This window comes from Neodiprion fabricii, chromosome 6 (genome assembly GCF_021155785.1).
Source record: "Neodiprion fabricii isolate iyNeoFabr1 chromosome 6, iyNeoFabr1.1, whole genome shotgun sequence".
Classification (NCBI taxonomy): Eukaryota; Metazoa; Arthropoda; class Insecta; order Hymenoptera; family Diprionidae; genus Neodiprion; species Neodiprion fabricii.
Genome location: NC_060244.1, coordinates 966,213 through 988,244, shown reverse-complemented (window position 1 = coordinate 988,244; position 22,032 = coordinate 966,213). Strand labels below are relative to the sequence as shown.

Sequence of the window (22,032 nt, the reverse complement as noted above, 5' to 3'; positions counted from 1 at the left end):
GACAGGACAGGATAAAGAGGCGCAAGTTAGTCCGCGCTAGAGATCCGAGATTATACGAAAGGGCTGATCCACGCGAAGTAACAGTTTCGATACGAAAGTGTCTTAATTTTTATTTTTTCATTTCAGGAGAACAAGAAATAATTTTTTTTTTACGGCAACATGATTTAATCGTGACGGAACTTGTGAAAATTCTTCAATATTTCATCGTTTGTCTTTTGCCCTCGAAGAAGATGATCAATTATAGTTACTACAAGTTACATTTTCCTGCACCGTTTTTCTTATAAGCTCGACTTACTTTTTCAGCGTAAATAATCATTAATGAATTCTAATTTGGATCCGAGTCTGAGGTGTAGTAGAGAAATAAAAATAATTAACACGTTTGAGAAAATTATAACCGTTAACCGAAAGTCATCAATTTTTCAAACGCTCGATAAGGATTTAGTTTTTTAACTTGTTTTATTTTTTTTTTGCTTCTGTGACGAAGTTGATTTCGCCGTACGGCATTTCTAGTCTTATAATACTACACGCGCCGTCAAAAGTATCAAAAAGAAAGCTACATTTCTCACCTAATTACCAAAAATTACTTAAATTAACCCTAAAGAATGGTCTTGGAAACAAAAACCCGTCTTATACAAATTCTACGTAAATCTGTCAGTTTAATCACCTGCGTGTAACTTTTTCCTCTCACAGTTGGATCGAAAAATTGATCAACTAAATCAGTATAAAAGACGTGAAAGAAGAAAAGATTCTCCGAGAAGGATTGCAAAGCAAAATCATCAAGTCGCGCCTCTCGACCGTACTTATACCTGAAAGGGGTGGGGGTAAAACATTAAAATGACGGATCGGTAAAAGGACCAAACTATCTAATTCTCAAAGACGATAAAATCTAATTCGTAAAGTGATCAAAAGGTGAAAAATGCAAGTGTAGGAAGTCGAAGTACCGAAAGGCAAAATATAGGAAGGTGAAAACGTTGAACGGCAACGTCTGAAATCTGTACAAGACTTCACGTTATCGCGACGACTTCTATTCTCCTCCTCCTCCATACTCGGACGTTCCCCATTTTTAAATTCAACAAATTGAGTTTTCGCTCCTCTAAAAATTCTATACCGCGACCCTTCGATTTATCAATTTCACTATACTTCGACCTCCACCCAGCTGAAAGAAGAAAGTTGGAGATATCGACAAGCGACGCGACGGTCAGCTCGAAAAGCGGCTCCCTCGACGGATGAAACATCGCCGCACATGTATCATACGTACATTGTACATACGTACCTTATACCCGCAGGCATATTATCGTACACGGAGGCCGATGTAGACCCGGAGGGTATGTACAGAGTCGAGTAACCGTGTTAGCGGGTACTAAGGGCTGATGGAAAAATGTGCGTGCGCGAGTGTGTGCGAGTGTGTGCGGAGCGGCGAAGAGACACGCGCTGGCTGACTGGCTGGGTCGTCGTCGGAAAAGCACGAGTCGATATTCCTCCGCGGATCGATGGACGAGGGACAGCAAGGCCGTACCGTGACCCACCTCTATTATTGACCCAAGTATTTATCGTGCCCGTTCTTGTCTGTGTATGCAATTTTATTCTCCTCTTTATTCTTATTGGTTTTACAAAAGCGAAGCCACCTGCGAGAGATTGGCTGTCGCGAAAGTGTAAAGAGATCAGAAGATTCGGGAAGGGTAAATTTTTAATAACGCGACAATACGTTTGGCAGAATTACGAAATGCGGAATGTCGATGTGTAGAAACCGATGAGGATAGACATTTGGAGAAAACCGAAAATCGAAGCCTCGCTGTAACGAACTTGGAGAAAAAAAATCGCTTAATAATTAGATTGGAAACGTGGAAAGTAAAAACACAGAAAGGTCTGAGCGTAGAAGTTGCAAGTATTAATTAGCCAAGACATAGAACCGCGGTTTGAATTCTAACAATAATACTTATACACTCTGACTTTTCTACATATTTCAACTCAACGAAATAAATACGATCCTTATATTTTCTAATCTTTTAACATTTTTACCCTCAGCCACGATTTTACACAATTTCCCTGGCCAGCGTTTTATCTTGAATAATTTCGTTTCGCTGAAAGTCATTTATTTATTTATTTTTGGCCAGCAACCTTTGTCGCACGTAACGATCACGTATGATTCTATTCACCGCATCCAAAGAGCCAACTTTTTTTCATGCGGTCCCCTCTTTTGTTACGCTTCATTAAACGCGTCCCGCGCTATCGACGTTTCGCAATTCAATAAGTTTACGTACGAAAAGAGGGAGGCAAATTATTTGAAAATTGAAAAATGGATAAGCCTTCGCGTCTTCCCGAGTTCCATTGGGTTCCGTTCCCTCTTTTTCCATTATTTTTGCTCTTTAATTTCCTTCTCAGTTCGACGCATGTTATTCTAAAAAGAAAAAGGAAAAAAGAAAAAAATGTAATCGCAGAATGTAGAAAAATATTCTCAAATCGTTTTAACCGATCGAACTCACCGCATTCGCACGAAACGCAAGTATCGTAACACTACCTATATAATTTACAATCTTTATACCTTGAACCAATAACGCTTTTAACTTCAACAACCATGTTACTGAAAGTTGCTTGAAAGATCAATTATCGCGATTTTCCCCTTAATTTTCAAGGTTTAATAACAACAGCCCCTGGAGTGGCTGCGAAAATGTCATCTGTTCGTGGCGAGATAACGCGGGTTTGAAATTTCGCGAACGAAGTTAAAGTCGGCGATACAGGGATCGCATTTTATCCGAAAGCGTTCGTAGGGCGGTTCGATAATAAGAAAGAGAGAGAGAGAGAGAGAGAGCGAGAGAGTGTGCGCGTGGGAGGGGGAAGGGGCGACATGGGACTGCAATAAGGCATAATAAAATGGAACTCGGAACACTAACAAGCGTCGTAAGGCTACGTATACGGTTTTACTCGAGGACTCGGGGTCGAACTTATAGCCCGCACCTCACGAAGACTTTTACAATCGGTACTCGGTGTTTGTACGAAACTGGCTTTTGCGTAGGTACACGTGTGAAACGGCCTGCGGTGCACTTACGGTTAATTCTTCGTATTTCCCTCGTTATTTTTATCGAAAAGGTTTCAACGAGATTGAAAACGGTACGAGATAAAAAAAAAAGGGAGAAATAAGAAAAAGAACAAGAAGGCGCAATCGTCGAGCCGGTGAAAGCGTCGAAAAATAAAACGAGAGTTTCACCCTTCGGCCGTCAAAGGATGGAAACGTATGACTTCGCTAAATAAAGTTCGCCGGGCATCCGGGCCGCGTCGATACACCACAATGCAGAAAATCGAGCTAAAAATATTTACCCCCGTGTGCCGGAATAGCGGAGGGACGGAAAGTGTAAAGTACGTACATACCTGCGCCGGCAAGAAGCTGGCTTCGAAAGTAAATTGAGTAGCTATTGATTTCCATAGGCTGAAGGCCCTCTCGGCTTTGACCCGAGGAGCTGTGAGGTTCGAGGTTCGCCCTCGACGGTAAAAACCGTCTTGACGTTGACCCCTGCAGGTCCTCGAAACTCCTTCTCGTCCTTTCGAAGCGGGCGCGGTGCGGGAGAAAAAAAAACGTCGCGTTGCTACCTCATCTAGTCCGTCAATTGTCTTCCGCAATCCGCGTGAAGGATTTACAAACATCCGTTGCCATTCGTTACACGTATTATACGCAGAATCGCAAATGGAAATTGGCTGGATTTTCAGTGCGTTCCAAAAATCGGTAGTTTCCGAGACACGGTTCTGTTTTTTTTGTTGTTGTCGTCGTCATGATTTTTATTACTGTTATATCGTTGTCTCCGTTGTCGGAGGCTTCCCTTCTCGTCCCTTACGTGTTTCCCCCCTTTTTCGCCCTCGGCTAAAAGCTCCGACACTCGACGTACTCTCCGCAGCAAGCCCGCTGCAAAAGGGTCTTTGGAGATTTCGAATTCTTGCCTCGGGGCGTTCGATCCCGAGGATATATGTTTCCTCCTTCCGAGGTGAATTGGCAAAAACTTGAGCGGAGAAATTGGACAAAAGAAAAGTGACATCACGGTGGAATTCGGTCGCAGACTGTCGAGACAAGCGACCGAATCGATTAATTATCGTAAAGAGATGTCGCGATATCTCGAACATTTGTCAAATTAGAGAAAACAAGTCGCTTTGCTACGTAAAAACTGATCGTATCACACTTCCGGCGCTCTAAATTCTTCGCACGTCGCGGGTCTATCATACAAAGTGCAGCTACCCGCAAGGATTCGATTAGGCACTCGTATGTTACTACAGGCATTCAAAGGGACGGGCAAAGTGAGTTCACATATTGCGGATACAACGCGGTACGAAGTGCGGCGTGCATCGTATGCCGTTCCAACAATCCGACCGACGCGTGTAATAACTGTAACGCACATTGAGGATTACTATAGCATCGTTACGTTCGGCCGATTTCGAATTGATTAGGTAATTAACACGACGCCGACAAAGCCCGCGGCAATTCGGCCACTCCTGCGGCAACCGCCTCGAATTGCACAAAGCAATCGCGTTGCGCTTCGAACGTATAATGGATCTTTATATCTACGTACGTGCGGTTGAAACATGTGCATAGGCAGGTTTATACGTCTGTAATGAAATTTCCTGATTTCAGGTACAACGACAACGGTAATGATAGCAATAATAATAACAACAATAATCAAACTCTCGGATATGTTGGATTATCCATCAACCCGTTCACATTGAAATTATATCATCGACTCGAAATGCCTTGGTTTGGGTAAAGGAACACTTTTTGGCCGAGTATTATTTAATTTTTTTTCGACGTCTTCTCATTAAATTTGCATGTGAAGCGTGCGGGTAATTTAACCCGCGCATTATAACATCGCCTCTCTACGTTAAAAAATTATTAACAAGATGATGAAAATTTCTCTTCGTTCCTTTTTTTCACCTTGTTTCGCATATTTTTCAAAGGCTCCGTTACGTAAACTAGTAATTTTGTCCAACTTCCGGACTCACGTCTGTATTGACTAACTTAAAAAACGAACAAGAACAGAAGAAGAATAAAAAGATAAACAATATCAGAGATTTTGCGTAAATAAGACAATTACCGCCCTTGAATTATTTCGGAATACCGCGGAATTAAGGTTCATCGGAAAAATCCGTAACGATCAGGCAACTTAAATAAATGAAATCCAATATCATTTCAACAACAAGGATTATTCACTTCTTCACCGCTGGAAATAACGAACTGAGCAACCGTATTACCGACAAGTCAATTGTTTCTTGAGCCGATATTTTTGTTGGGTTATAAGTTTACGGGTAATTTGGCTGGCACGAATTTTAGTTACGAATATACGTAACATGCTCGTAGCGGATAGATCGTATCATGATATCTATAACGTAAGGGCGACGTAATCTGGCAAGGTTTGACAGACGTCAGTCAACCGTTTGACTTTCGGAAATTCATTTCCCCATTTCTTCCGGCGCACGCGGTTAGCTGATTCGATTTTCATACACCCATTCGCCACAACGCCTCTGTACCCGTGCCTGTACGACTGCTCGTATCCTGCACACGCGACAACGCAAAGCTGTCTCGTAAAGGCAAAAGTCGACCTTTTCACACGTACGATAAATTGTAACCGCGTCCATAATGTATATACACGCTTACCCAAACTATGCACGGCGGTATTTGTTTTACGCGAAAAGGGATGGCTGCGGAAAAAAAAACCCCATGTTAAACTCAACCTTGACCCGATTCTTAACCTTCACCTTGACCTTTGATCGCTCAACGCTGTTAGAAAATCCGTCACGTGACGGGGACAAAACGGGGGGAAAAAAATAAAAAAAACAACATCGTCAACCTTGTACGTTCCCTATCTTGTTTAAAATCGTTTTTCTTTCCTTTTTTTTTTTTTTTAAGGAATAAAACGTCAGCGACGACGGGAACTTGCGATCGTGACAAGCGTATAATGAAAAGCTCGTCTGAAATGAATCAGCGCGAAAACGATCAATCGGATACACGCGCCTCTATATCTCGTATACCGTTCTTTCACCGTTACGTTACAGGGGAAGAAAGTGATGAAAATTCATTAGCTGTAACGGATTTGAAACAAAGCGGTAAAAAAATAATTTTGACAATGTTAAAAAAAAATTCCATCGCAATCGTATCCGAAGTAGGTACTCTTACGAGTGAAGTCGCGCAAGGTTGAAGCGAACCGAGTCCTTACAGAGAGTACGAATCCTCTTAGGATTCGCTCGTATCTCGGCGGGCAACAAACCGCGAGATGTTAGTCGTGAAATTATCGCGGGAAGCGAGAGACCGAGATCGTCTGCGGAGCAGAGCCCTACGCCTGAATACCATACCCACGTAAATACGTTACACGTATATGTGCATGTGTAAGAGCAGTTCCGACAGAGCGAAGAAAATTACTCCTCTTCGCATAACTCACGGCGATACGTACGACTGATCTCTATGCGGAAATCAGTGATACGGTTGTGTACTGTGACTGTGCAGAGACTAGCTAAAGGAGGACTCCGAGGCCGCGGGTGGGAGTAAAAATATAGAAGGCCGAAAAAATTGTTAGGGCACAATATCGAACTTGTTATAGAAGCGAAAACCTGATTTATAGAATTTAAATGTGTGGAAAGTCGAAGTGTGGAGAAACAAATGAATAGAAAAATCAGAACATAGAATTCCGTCGGGATTTCTTTCGATAATGCAGAATCGTATACAGATTCACGATTTTGCCATTCTGTATTTTCATACTTCTGTATTTCGACTTTGTATATGTTTACGATTTTCTATACGTAAATTTTTCATATTTTTAAATTTTATTAATCAGATTTTCGCATGTATGGTAAATTCGATATTCCGGTCCTTTTATTAATCGACGATTCTGGTTCTGTACGCATTGTACGATGTCCGTGTTTCTTCTGAAGAGTAAGGAAGACATTGATCCAAGTTTCGTGTGAATCGGTTGACTGAGTGTCGAGTTTATCGGTAACAAACATGCGAAGAAACGAAACTTTTTACGCGCGATAGGTGTACGGAAAATGATCCTTTCCTGAGATTGTGCGACTGCAGTTGCTGTAAAATTGTGAACACGGAAGAGATGAATCAAAAAAAAAAAGAAAAAAACAACGGGGGTCAGGGATTCGAGGACATTTTCTTTTTTTTTTTTGCCTCCTTCGCGAGGGGACGCGAACAGCTTCGATTTACGTGAATCCAAGCGTCGTCGAGAGTTCCGGTCGAGCTCCAATTTCTCGACCATCCGTGTTTAACCGTTAGTTTGCGCCACTGCTTTCTGCTGTTGGATATTGAAGTGGGGTCGAAAAAGAGGGTGAGCGATAGAACGATCTGAGAAAACGAATCGAGCGAGGATCACGACTAGAAATTCAAAGGTCGGAGTAGGAGGAAAATAATATGAAAAACGATTCGCGGTTAAAAATGCAATTTTTACTGCAAATAAGAACGAACTGCGAAAAAATTTAGAGGGCGAGAAGGCTGTGCCAATTTAACTTTGCACGTAACAACAGCGTTGGTTATTTTGAGAATAGGAAAATGCCCGACGTTTCGCGGGAAAAGTAGTTTCAACGCGGAATACGAATGTATGTATAAGTAACTTCCACCGCATCGATGCAACGGTGAATTTTTACTCGGAGTTAAAAAGAAGTAGGTTACACTCGGTGCGGTTGCATTCACGCGTATATAATGCGCAGCATCTGCATTACGTAACGTGTAGGGTGCACAGTGGCAAGTAATATCCGTAGCTGCGCAGCTTGACGACTGAATAAAAAAAAAAGGGCAAAAAAAAATAAAAATCCCCGCACCCATCCATCCGTAAAAAAGCTAAAGAGAGAAAATAAGTTGAAAAACAAAACTAGCGAGAAATTGTACGAAAGAAAGTTAAAAGTAGCGAAATAAAAGATCGGAAGGAATAAAAGAAAAATAGGTATAGTATGTTGAAACGGAAATGAAACCTGCATGCAGATATACCGTTTTTATTTACATACGTGCGAGTGCGCGCGTGTAAAGCTTGCCGCGAACTTGCGAGTGTGCTGAAAATCGATCCAGGAGTTTATAGAGGCACCCATACACGCATCTTAACACAGACGCTGTCCGTATTCCTGCATATTGGATTATACCCTCAACACATGTAGGCTGAGGGATTATCCATCTTCATCCGATGCCACCCCCCCCCCCCCTCCTCCTTCGTCACCCCTTCACCCCGTTCACCCCATTTCGGATTTTTATCCACTCTGTTTTTTGAATATTTCACCGCATTACGGTCAATCTCGTCCTTCAAATAGCGTACGAGCCATTTCTGATTCTTTTCTTCCCCATTTTTCTTTCCCATTTTCCCCGCAGATTGAATCGTTTTTCAATACCGTGTACAACCCGTAAGTCTGCGTATGAATTTGCAGCAGGTATTATCGAAAGACCATTATCCGGTCGTTAAATCGGAATCTCGGTTGGAAAATCACCGTCAGAATCAGTCAGGTAGCGATAGAGAGGAAAGAAAAAAATAATACAAAAAATAGTACAACCAACTCTCTGCAAGTTTACTCCGTATTAACGATAATAAGGCTTGTAAAGTGCGTTTGCGTTTGTGTATGTATTCGCAGCCTTGAACTTTTCCCGCAAGTAATAGCCATTAATCTATCCCTGCAGTAGCTGACAACATTGCAAGGTGGTGCAGAGATAGCTGGCACGACGGCAGGTTCGTACGGTGAATGTGAAATAAATTGCGATACCGTGGTTGCTCAAACGGGGCGAGGAAAAAAGCAGCGAGGACACACGCGATGACGAGGTGAAAGAGGAGGAAAAAAAAAAAAAAGGACGAAGAAAGAAAAACCAGCAACAACGAGCCTCAACGAGTCATCGTGACGCTGCGTACCGAACAGCGCTAAATTATTCACGTTAAATCACGCGACACTCGCCTATGAACGACCGCATTTCTTTTGCAAATAATACATCCATTACAACTACAGGTCATTTTTTTCATCCGTTTAATAAAGCGAAAGAATCTACGCTTGCTCGTTTTTTCGGGGACGTGAGCACGACGCGTTTGGGGTGACAAAGAAAGTAGAAGAAACAAAAATAAAAATAAATAATCCGCGCGTCACCGTCATTTTATACAGTTTGTCAAATTGTTGAAAAGAAACCCGTTCGTTTTCCTGATTCTTTTTCACGTATTGAAAGAAAGAAAAAAAAAAAAAAAGAAATTTAAAAGTAAAAACGCTAATGATTTTCCACCCTCTAAAACCAACGACCCGCAGCGTGAATCTTCCGACTATCGAACATTTTTTTCATTCTTTTTTTTTCTCCAGTTCTTCATTATTCCCATTGGAAATATTTCCTTATACGTTCCGTTCGGAATGCCGCGAGGGTAATACTCGTTAAGCCAAGGTCTATAACGCTGGATTAACCGTTCATTTTCCCGCAACCCCTCGACGATGTCGGTTTCGTCTATATGCATATACATACATATATACATATATACTCGTATGTACATCAACCGCAAGTATATAGTTAATAGGTATGTAATACGTATATATCTGTTGCGAATTTGCGTCTACAGACGGGAAGAACCACTCGTTTAATTTACATTCGAAATGCCGGCGGGGTAACCGGCGAAACAAGACGAAAAGGAGCGGGAAACCTGCGGAGCGTTACAAGGACGATGGACGAAGGGGGACATAATCGGTTGGCGAAATTCAAGCTTCAGCTTCTCGTTACGGGAAGCAGCCAACCAGCCCGAGACGCGATTCTATCGGAATAAAAAACGATCGTTATGCAACACTGGTCAACACGAATGTTCGGACCGGGTTTTAGATGTGAAATTTTGATTTCTTCTACGTAACTAATAATGTGAAAGAATGGTTTTGTTAGGTAAAGTTTGTTTTTGTAGAAACTAGAACGGAATTTCAGATTTTAAGAGAAATCACCTATTTCCCGAAAGATTTATTGTAAATAATAAGTAAACGTACTTCAGTCTTGCATTTAAATCACTTTTATTCGAAACTAATAATTTGCAATAAACTACAAATGTTGAGAGAATTGATAAACAACGTTTAAAAATGTATGTTTGTCGTACTTCTATTTTCGTATGGACTTTCTCGTATCAACGATATAACGATAATAACGATAAAGTCCGTCACGTCTAGGTGAAAACGTTTTTCTGTTTCTTCCGAATAGTCTTCCATATTAGCTATATCAACCAAAAACTTCAAGCCTTATTTATCAACGTAAAATAAACACGAAAACTAACTTTATAAGTAATAAACAAAGGTTTTGGTTATTATTCGATGTATAAAATCGAAATTTATTTATTTCAATAGAAACTTGAAAATAAAAAGAATAAAATTTTTAATATAAGCAGGCGTTCAGTTTGTCGAACCAGAAGTAAAACCAAACCGTGCACATCGAGTAAAAATAATCACGCGTCGGGCAGGCGTAAAGTTTCAGGGTTACATTGCAATTCTCGATGAAAAATCACGCATCGAGGCGAAGCTTTGTACAGCTGCACTTTATTTTACGGGAAAAGATCGACCGGCGCGGGATGAAAATAAAAAGAAAAAGAATAAAAAAATTAATTTCGTCTGAGAAACCTGCGGAATAGAAAGTAAAAAGAGACGGGTCGAACGGGTCGCGCGGCTGCCGCGGACTCTGCAGAAACTTTTCACGACTCGCTATAAATTTTTACTGCCCTAGGCTCTTGCGTGACCGAAGGAGGATAACGTCTATGCGCGTGTGTAAGTCGCTCCCGAACGAACGAACGAAGCAATGCTTTTGCGGATCAGCATCAGCCTCACCTCGCAGAATTGCACGGATATAAAGTTGTTACTCGGGTGAGCATGCATGCGGAGGTTGAAATAACGTTGTCTGGTACATAAAGCTACGTGTATGCGCATGTGTACTTGCATCGAGTCATTAGGTTCTTTCTGTACGTACATTTTTGAGGCTGTAAAATTTTACCGCGGAACGTCGGGCGAGCTTTGAAATTCCGAGAGAATGGTAGAGAGGTAAGTAAAGAAGAAACACACCTAGATGCGGTAAATTCGTTGGTCAAAGAAATAAATCAGATTCGTGTTTGTAACGATATTGTCGTGATAAATTATGATAACCTAAAACTCCTTAACTCCTTAATGGCCAAACTCGTATTTTGTAAGTTAAACTCTGACTTGTTTTCGAACCAGCGAAACAGCGATTATTGAATCAACGTTTCGTTGGGTTGGGTAACGTTTCTAGCTCCGGCCTCGCAGAGGTATTATCGGTTGCATGTATACATTTAAAACTGTTCGTAGAGCAATGGTTTTTTTTTTTTTTTTACTTCCCTCTCTCTCGTCCTCACGATTAATTGCCCGAGTACCTGCCTGAGATATAAAGAGCCGAGGTATAAGGAGAGTCGAGGAGATAGATGGATAAATAAATAAAAGGTGAAATAGTTGCGGGTGAGTCAGAAGAGACATTCAAAGCACGCGAGATGCCTGCCCAAGACAAAGTGGCGGTACCTACTGGCTTACATGTCCGTGTAATATCTACGTAGGTATATAGGCTTCGCCCTTACGTGATGTGAAATTTATATATAATCCATTTGTCTCTCTACATACATATACATACACGTGTAAATGTATGTATATGTACAGAGATTCTGGATAGGCGAGCAGGTGCGATTTATGGCACCTGATTGCGAGTCAAATCGTATCGAGTATGTATTTCTTTATTTCGTTTTTCCAGGTCGAAATAAAACGATTCCGGCTCTAGTCAAATATCCTGAATTTTGCATTCCTGAACGAAAAAAGAAGGTCAGTGGTTAAGGATCCTAAGATTGCAGAATTTTCAAAACTAGAATCCCTTTTTATTTATTGTTGTTTTTTCACTGTCTTACCACAAGAGAAGAATCAATCGCGAAATTTCAATTTTGTCAGAATAATAATATCGATATTCAAGATTTTCAAAAGTGAAGTTTCATTATTTAAACAGATACTGTTATCACGATTCTTCTCAATAGAATATACTCAACTTTTCGTAAATGAAAAAACGAGCATTTGCCTTCCGCACGACGCTGTGATTTCAGCCATTTCGATCGTACATAATATTTTATGCCCTAGGAATATCTGTATTTCTTTTAATAATATCGTCAAATCAATAGCAGAAAAAATACAAGGTTTCGCCGTTTTTCGATTATAAATCAAACAAGTCACGTACATGTACGCAGTATTGTTTTATTTTCTAGTTCGTTTCGAAATCGATATTTAAGAGCCTTTCTCCACCAATTTGGACCTCGTGTACTCAAAAACACACTCATTTGAAGTATTCAAAATTTTGATCCTCCTTTTTTTCACCCTCAACTCGATACTGTAACCCCTCCAATACTTTGCCAATCTATTTTTCGACCTCCAGCCCGCAAACACGTGACACAAAAACGCGGATTCCGCGTACCGGCGCCACAGTGGAAAACGTCCGTGCCTATCCCGCCATCTGGCTGATCGGAGCTCAGGCGAAGCGAGTAGAAACGGTCGGCAACACGTCGGCCAGTCGAGCGGCAGGCGTCGCGAGGAAAAAGACTTTGCCGATCAGTTCCTTCGGTTCTCCGGGTTCTCGACGTATTTTTTTCCGGTTGATTTTTACGTTCCTTTTTCACTCAATAAAAGCACAAGGCACGCTGTACCCACTATCGGCCAAAAAAAAACCGCCAATCCTAACTCGGTTGGTATGAAAATTTTGCACGTTCGATTATTCGATGACTCGAATACTCGCAGCCTTCTACAGGACAGTGTATGTAACAATCGTGATTTATTTTTGACGGTAGCAAGAAAAACGATTATTCCAAGATTTTCCGGTCCATTCTAATCCCTTGGATTACAATACGCTGGTCAGAGTATCCCGATGAAACAATTTGACGTATTAGATTCGCAACGAATCGGCACTCAAAATCCTGCCACAATCAGATAAATTTCGGTGCATGAATGAATAACGATGAGAATATTTCTCCGATCTTTGAAATGTAAAAATGTGTTTTGGTAATGATTCCAAGCTTTTTGGTAATGGTTCTTCTTCTTTTTTCAGCCGTCAACTTACAGACGCTGGAGATAATAGAGAGCGTCGCGTGACAGCAGCGTGAAGGCAGTCATTACTAACAACTATGTACGAGGGGCAAGGGGAACATATCGCTGCAGTAATCAAGTAAATTAGGACGGATGCAAATTGGAGCCCCGATATACCTGTACATACATGTTATTAGCAAACTGTCTACAGGTTAATTGGATAGAGACACTCCCGCGTTGTGGACGCAAAACGGTCGATGGCTGGACACGTGGGAATTTAGGCGCACAACATATGCAGGGGAGACGTACTGATTTGGAAACGCGGGCCAACACACGCGAGATATTCGCTAAATCGGAAGCGCCGCGAAATTAATTATTAAATAACTGGAGATCGAGCGGATCCGTGACGTAAATATTTGTGCAGATAATTCGCCATCGCGAGGAATACCGAATACTTTAGCGTAAAAGCGTAGACAAGTTCAGGTTGCTCCGAATTTCTAACAGATTTCCATGTTTCTTCCCAATTATCCTTTTGACTCTGTAAAATTCATACAGTCATCATCATTTTCGCTCGGGGTATAAGGCCACGACGGGAATTATTCTCGCAATTATTTCCACATTACGTGACGTCATAGCTGGTACCGCTCAATAAGGTTTATCGACGCCCCGATGAACAATAGCAATGATAACACCGCCGGCGAACAATGATATTGCAAGAGGAATTGCCGGCTTTCGTTTATGCCTCATCGACTCGCGCTTTCGTCATGAACGATTTTTGCACTTTGTCCGATCATATTTCTAACCGTCTGCATCTCACTCTCTGTGCACGGTTGATTAATCGGACGATTGTAGTGGCCGAGGAGATTCGCGCCTGCAATTAATCTGATTATTTCGTAAAGATTTATTCAATTTTTAAGATCTCTATCGTTTGACGGTATAGAAAATCGTCTCCAGCAATTTTGTGAGTGTGCCTGTGTGTGAAAACGATTCAACGTATTTGGGCGATGTTTGTTTCAATCGACTGGGTTTCCTTGGAACAGACAAGATTTTGGACATGATTTGTCCAGTAGTTTTCGAGTTATTCGATTACCGATATCAAAAAAAAATAAAAATATCTCGATCGACGCAGCTTTTCTCAATTCGGACTACTGAATATTTTTTGTGTTTTGTCGGCAACGTAGTTTGCGCCTTAGATATATTACAAAATGTAAGAACGAAGAAACTTGATTCGTTAATGTGTTACAGGCTCGAAACACGTCTCAGCGGAAAGTTCTCAGTCGGAGGCTCCGTCAAGGTAAGCCAAATTACTTATTTGTTTAACTCCGTGGCAGCTGAAGATGCGGGTAAAAACATAACTACCCTAAAATTATGAAAATTGAAAATGATTAAATGAAAAACAAACAAAGAAACCGAATACCTACATCGAAGCGATGAAAACTGATCCGAGTAGCAGTTAATGTTCTACATTATATTCAAGCTCTAGTAGTTTTAATTTCGGATTCTTATATGTATATAGGCGAAAAGTAATCGTTTTGACGCCAACGCCGTGCACCGCAATATATTTGCCCCACGCCACGTGCCTGATAGGTTAAAATGCGGCTTAACATGGCCGAGTGCATGAATGCATCGCATCATCGATCTGTCTTGCCGCATGGGCGCGAGTTTCTTAGGGTTTGTCTTATGGTATTCCAGGGTGCACCGCGATACCATTATACTCGCCCTAGACCTAGACTTATAAATAAATAAATGGTAGGGACCGATGCATTATGTACCTGAAAACGGCTTACGCGCCCCGTTCTGGGGGACGAGCCAAGGTTAACGGTGTAAGGGAGAAAAGGCCTTAGACTCTCTCCGCATTCACCGCCCGTTACACAACGTCTAAAAGCCTCTTTTCGGTTCCTCCGGCACAACAAGTTCGTTTCCTCAAAAATCTATCCTTTACAATGGTTTTTTTCACAAGGATTACTCGCAAGCTACGAAGATCTGTTTAAAACTGAAAATTTTAAACAAGGTACTGGAATTTATATTGACAAAAGCATCAAACCGCTTCAGAATGTTTAGAAATCCATGAGATTCGTCCGATTTTATTTCACCACCGCTCGTTTTATTCAGAACGCTATTTTCCACAAAATTCATTGATAGACTTTGTTCACCGTGTTGGCATAGTTGAATATTTAACTTTACAACATCGCTCCGATATTGAATATCATCTGCGAATCGCAGTATTCACCTGACTACGTAAAGGACGAAAATCTGCTTTCATGGATAAAGCGTAAAACGACGCTGTCCTGCAGAGGACGAAATTCTCACCCCGATCTTGACGCCATTATACGCCAATAAACCTTTTATTATCGTTGTTGTTTCGTTCTATATGCAATTTGATTGAAAATAACTTACACTGAGCAGTGATAGACGAAACATTTCCAGCCGGTGGGCCGCTCGAGGAAGTTGTAGACCTGACCCTGAAACGTGGCTTTCCCGGCTCTCCGATGTTCCTTGATCTGGTATCGTCCTTCCCACGCGAGACGATCGCCACCGCTGATTCCGCCGAGAAGGAGGCGCGGATCGAGACCTGTCGAATCGTGTAATGGGAAGAAAAATGTTAGATCAGACAAACAAAATCCTCCAGAAATAAATCATCCGACTGGAAGAAAGTAAACTAATCAAGTTGTTGCTCATCTTATCTCCTTTAAATCGGATTCTTCGTTAATTTTCTTCTATAAGGGATGGCGGTCGGTAAAAAATCCGTCACAAATTCAAGGATATTTCCAGGACATTTTCGGGTTATTCAGTGACGTTAAAAACAACATATTTTTAGGACGCAAGAAAAATTCAAGGATAGTTTCCAGGACTTTTGAAGGACAAGCAAAAGTCAAGGACATTTTCAGGATCGCCGGACACCGTGTAAAGACATGTAAGGAATTACTCTCCCTGGAATGGAGTTCCGCTTATTCATCCGTTGAATGCAAGACGGTAAATACAAGAATACATCAAAGCTCGGTTGATTCGACACACGGTGATCAATCACCGATGGATTCCGACGGGGTCGAAGAAAATGATCGTTGGCATAGGCGTGGATACAATAGCAATAATGACAGTGATGACACAGATTCGACCTGATCTTGGAAACGATATACTAATAGAGGTATAGGTATGTGTGTACGAGTTGTAGGTGAAGAAGTAAATACGTACATGTGCAAGTATACGTAAACAGGCGGGTGTAATATAAGGGAATTGGAATTGGAATTGGAATTGGAATCGGAATGATAAACGACTACGTATCGGCGAAACGGAAAATATGTGTATACTTTATGATAATATACGCGAACCTCGTATTTTTCTCTCTAACACAGTTACGGTCTCTACGTCATGTCGAGGTTAAGTTTCTAAGGCTGCGGACGAGTTTGGAACGCCCATTACATTTCTGTGTGTCTGTGTTTCTTTACATTGCAAAGAAACTCCTTTTCCGGCGCCAACACGCGTCAATATTACAATAATGTTTATCGCCACGGAGGTCCTTCGACTGCCTGATTATAGGTTGGTAAGAAATTTTTTCTAGACGCGTGATGACGAAACTGTGAAAATGATAACAAACCGAGACAATTCGTCCTTCCCAATTTCATTAAAAACGCAAGAAAAATAACACAGTTGTTTCATTTCTTCGGCGTCAAAAATTACTTTCCATCCTTTTTCTTTTTCTACGCGACGCTTCCGGATCATAATTATACAACGGCACAATTTTTCATTGCGCTCGAGATTGCTAATTTTCATTCTCAAGTCGTCTTAAAATCCTCCGCAATCCAGTTATCTTGGAAAAATTTTACCGAACGGTGAATAAAATTTTGTAGATCAAGAAACGGGGACCAGAAAATGGAACAAATAATCCTACCGGTCTTGCTCTTACACCAGATCATCCGATTCCGCGACACTCGCTTCACCCAGCTGTTAAAATACGAAGGAAGGGGAAAGTAAGAGCAAAAAAAAAAAAAAATGCGCGGCGTGGGTACAAAAATACTTATTCTGCGATTGTTGTACGGCTTTCGTCGAATACTTGAATTCCTGTAGACCGAATGGGACTTAAACACCGGTGTCCCGTTGTTGTTTCCATCCTGGTCCGCGCTACAATCGATCACGAATACATCTGGTAGCTCCAAACGCCTCGGTCTTCGTTCCATAATAAAATACGAAGCCACTGCAGCGGTTCAGCTTGCGGAGAAGCTATCGCTCGTAGCTTCGTGAAAACCCGGTTTACACTCCATTTTCTCTCCCCGTCTTGTCGTCGTATTTCAAATTATTTTTCACTCGTCGCTCGCACGAGTCGAAATCCCACTGCAATGTCGCATCGAACGAGTTAGTCGTTATTTTCACTTGAAGCCCGATTGTGACAAGAACAAAATAAAACGTACAGTCCGGATTCGACGCGTTGTTCGAAGAGAGCGCGAAAAGCTCCGTCGCCTTGATCAACTTTCGAATATTTCGGCTGCGGTATCGACCGGAATTGAAAACTCGAATTACCGGCAACAACCCCGGAATTCCGGCAAGTGTGCGCAAAATACAAGGATTTTTAATCAGCTGAAATTGTCACTGCCTCTCATCACGATTCGCCGAGTTACGCAGTCGTCGAAATCACGTGGTCTCGGTCCACGTGAGCGATTTCAACCGTACAGCGGTTGGTGGCTGCGTCACACAGACACTGCAGGTAAAACGCACCCTCTGACAATAGTGCGTGACACTCGCGTTCATTCCCCAAAGTCAGGATTGGCGGTGTAAAAAGTTTGAACAACGCACCGGAAGCTTGCGAGAGTCGACAAGGGAGAATTAGGAGAAAATTGTTGGAACGAAAACTGAGAGTCGGCTCGTGTTCCCGAGGAAGAATAAATTCCACTGGACGTCGGCTGGCACAACACTGACCGGGACCCCAGCGAAGCTGACCACCGCGCTGCAGGGTAATCCTATTAACGCTTATACCAAAGTAGCCCCGGATACAGAAGAACCACGTGCTCGATGTTCCAGATTCGGATTCGTTCGGGCGCCCGATCCTCCGCTATTTTTATATTTATTTTCACCCTCTTCTTATCATCTCCCTCCCACGTCCTATTCCCAGACAGACAGACCGACAGTCGGACAGACGGACGGACGTATCATCCGCGCTCCGCCTTCCCCGTCACTCCGGAAGAAGCCTAATCGCTTTCCGGAAAAGAAAGAACCTCTCCTTGGTTTCGTCTGTGACTTGCGGATGTTATTTCGACGGCGGAATAATCGTCGCGGTTCCGTAATCCCAGCGCAGTATCTCGGAGTGGATTTTGCTTGTACACCTGCGCTTATATCGAAACCGTAAACACGACTCTCTGTACAGTTGTAACGTATACATACACATGTACATGTATTTTATATACGTTACACGTTATATATTTGTGTCTTTAAACGAACTCTTCCAAGTGCCGATGCGAACGTACGAACATCGGCATTGATGTATGAATCGGAAAAATATCGCAATACATTAATTATAAATTTGTGAAATAAATTTTCGCAATTTCTGTACGCATATGAGGAATTGATCATCGATGATTCTAATCGTTTTTTATTGTGATTTTCTTACAAATCCAAAAGGGTCTCGGGAATGTTTTCAGATTTGTTTTTCTTCAGCCACTGGTAAAATTTTAATTCAAAAGGCGATTTTTCAGCAACACACGATAATGGGATCTCAATATTGACTATTGTTTCGTAAGTTTTTAGTTTTGCCATGTCGGAATTGTTATTGCTGTTTAATTTTTTATATGCCTCGGTATAAATAGATTGCAGAATCGCATTATTTGCATGATGGTTTTTTTTTTTCCTTTCTCCTTCTCCGATTCCTTTCATTTTCTTTCCAGTAAAATCCTTCGCGGCGAGAATCTTGAGCGTGAGCTCTTACTCTCATCGCCTCTCGAAAAACTCTCGGTGAGTGAGTACGAGAAGGAGAGTTCGCCACGGTGCTTCAATTAAGGGCGGAATTGACGTCGAGCCTGATCAATCAATGCTCCGTCTCTTGCACACAGAAGCTAGAGATACGAAAAAAACAAAGAAAAAAAAAAAACAAGCGGAACCAAGAGGAAGGTATAAAAAGCCAACTATTAAAAAAAAAAAAAAAAATCAAACTCCCGAGAAGATAAATCGCTTTCATACCCAGGGACGAGAAGATGGAGGAAAATAAATTCTTCGAAAGAAAAAACTGCCCCTTACGCTTATCGCATGAAATGTAACGACGAACGGAAAAACAAAAAATAAGTCGTGTTTTTCAACGCAAAAGCACACATCGCATGCATAGTTTTTGGTATCGAAATCCAGTTGCGTGTGGCAAAAGGACGAAATAAAGAAAGAAAAGTAAAAAGCATGCCATAAGTTTTCGGTGAAAAATGGTACCTTCATTTCGTACCCGTCATAACGCTAAAATACAGTTTTTGGATAAATTTTTTCACAGATGTACTTCTTTGCTCTTTCGTTTTTGACTTTCACCCTTCAACGGTCTTCTCATCCTCGATGTTATTGTTGCTGTTGTTGTTATAACATATTGTTGACGTTATTGTTGTTATGCTTCGGCGCCTTCGAGTCGGAAGACTTCCATTCTTAGATATATCATCCTCTATCTTCCCTATTGTAGGTATACAGCTATACATACATTGGTATATGTATAATGTATATTGTATAGAGGAGCCTCAGCTCGTCTTTGATATTGCTTCTACTCCGGTAGGTACTAATGCTCACGGCAGCCCCTTTATTCATTCTCGAGCTAAGCTCCTGAGCAAGAGAGAGAGAGAGAGAGAGAGAGAAGGAGAGGTAAAGAAACGAGAGAAAGATCGAGGTTCTAAAACGTTTCCTGCCGCAGGATATGACGTCATCCGACTTTCCGCCGCTGCAAGGACCCAAGGCGCAAACACGAGTAATTACCATCGACCTTAGTGAAATGGTGTGCACGGTACAACAAATTTTAGCCGATCTTTTTCCACTGCATTAGGCTTTTCTAATGTATAATCCACGCGTTACAACGCTGTTCGAGCTTTATGCTTGATATTTTTTCCGCCACTTTTTCTTTTCTACTAAATACAAGCCACTTGATTCAACACACCGCGGCAAAGCTCTTTGAAACAACATATTAAATCCAGCCTCTGAATCCGTAAAATGTAGTGCATAAGATACGAATCCGCTTAGGAAACGTAAAATTTAAAAAATAAATCACTTGACCTCTGGACCAGAGATGAATTCCTGCGCTTAGCCTTCAGGCTTTGTCGTTATACTTGGACCGGACAAATGTCATCGATCATTACTAATTTATCCGTGGGTTATTTTTGCAGCTGACTATAAGAAAAATAATATCGTAAAAAGTGTATCAAGAATTTCTCGTCACATGTTGTATATATATATATATATATACATACTCGTGTTGTTGCACGCTTCTTTTTTCTCCAGTCTTGTTTAATCAAGAAAATTTGTCCACCGCGAGCTTGTTTTCCAAGTATAATTTCAGACCTCTTTCTACGCACAATATAAAGTGGCTTCATTAATTTCCGAGTATTATAAACTCCGTGGGCGCGGGTTCGTTGTTAAGTCGACTTACATCACGCAAACCGGTTCCATTGTACTTTGGGCTTACAATTAGTGTAATGTTATTAAATCTAACAATTATATTTCACCACTTAAAACTAGAAAATCCACTCGTCCGCAGAATCGATTTTAAAACTAAATCACCGAACTAAAAAGTCAGCTCGATTCAACTTCTTCACAAAAACCGTAATTCCGCTAGTTGATGAAAAAAAAATAAATAAATAAAGTTATTAAACTTCGGTCAATAAAAGCTTACAACAATTAGTTAGGTACGTAAAGTATGATCGACAAGGAACGGGAATCCTCAAGAAACGAAATCTCTCGAGAATCCCGCAGTAATTTCAAACTAACAAGTGAGATACCAATTAAGATTGAAATCACTCACCCCCCGTGTAGGTGTCGTTGTTATCTGATTGCAGAGTGGCGCTGATGTCCGACAAGGGGGATGCCGCCGGTTTCAAGTCGGACGGCGGTTCGAGACCCAACAGATCGCCGGTCCCGCCGCCGCCGCCGCCCCCGGATGTTCCCACATTACCGCCGTTTCCGCCCACCTGGACAATTGTTACGCTAAGCGGTCCACGGTTACCTGTAAAAAGAGAGCCAAAGGGATCTTCGTCAATCCTTCGTTGAGTGTTTAGGTGTGTAAAATATACGCTCTCTCCTTTCCCCGATAGCGAATAAACTCCAATGACAGGTGCAATGATTGCTGTAGCAAAAAATAACAAAGCAACGCTGTTATCTGTGCAATGGTAATAATAACTGTGACGATAAGGGTATTGATCCTGATGATTTTTTTCTAGTCGCCTACACACTTTCACGTTTCGAAGCAGACCAAAGATTCTCTTTACACGCGAAGTGATATATTTCGCGGCTCGATATTATTACTAAGCGTTTAACGTTAAACCGTATAATCTCGAAAGATTGACTAGTTGGAGTGCTTCGTAAGTCTTTTAGAGTCTGAGCCAAATGCGTGAAGGTACGACGAGGTGGTGGGAAAGTAGTCTTTGATTATGTCGAATTCAATAAACATGTCTCACCAGCCGGAGGAAATTTCTTAAGGGTACAAAATTTCGGATCTCGTTATAGTATGATTATCATTATCATTAACGCCTGCCGTGCCGATGATTCGTTGGTTCGAATCACCGTGAAATGTCATCGAATGTGAAACGTTTCGTCCGCTGTTTTATAACGCCACTTCGTCGTGTAATACATAACCGATCGATTTCCTATACGATACAGGTATAAAAATGTTTTACCTACGTGATTTCGCATCACGTAACCGACCAAAAGCTTCCCTCAATCTTTTTAAAAGTGGATGATGTACAACTACGTGGTAGCGTTTTGTATCCAAATTTTCTCACCTTTTTCTTACGATTACTATTTGATAAATAACATTTTCCTAAATTGTTTCTCTCTTCATTTCAAACTCCGTTACAC

The 22,032-nt window shown here is 41.5% G+C and overlaps 1 protein-coding gene and 1 long non-coding RNA gene across 4 annotated transcripts in view; one reads left to right on the top strand and one right to left on the bottom strand.

Annotated features, from left to right (window-relative positions):
• LOC124185772 (potassium voltage-gated channel subfamily KQT member 1) overlaps positions 1-22,032 on the bottom strand; it is a 99,398-nt gene that overhangs the window by 57,364 nt on the left and 20,002 nt on the right. For all 3 annotated transcript variants that reach the window (XM_046576878.1, XM_046576876.1, XM_046576877.1), the window contains 2 exons: positions 20,981-21,181; positions 15,412-15,586 (listed from right to left, as the gene is read on the bottom strand). In XM_046576878.1, coding sequence (XP_046432834.1) covers positions 15,412-15,586; positions 20,981-21,181 — 376 coding nt within the window. The remainder of the gene's footprint in view (positions 1-15,411; positions 15,587-20,980; positions 21,182-22,032) is intronic.
• LOC124185776 lies at positions 13,065-15,534 on the top strand. The gene is made up of 3 exons (XR_006871470.1): positions 13,065-13,193; positions 14,260-14,308; positions 15,442-15,534. It is a non-coding gene; the product is annotated as an uncharacterized LOC124185776 (long non-coding RNA).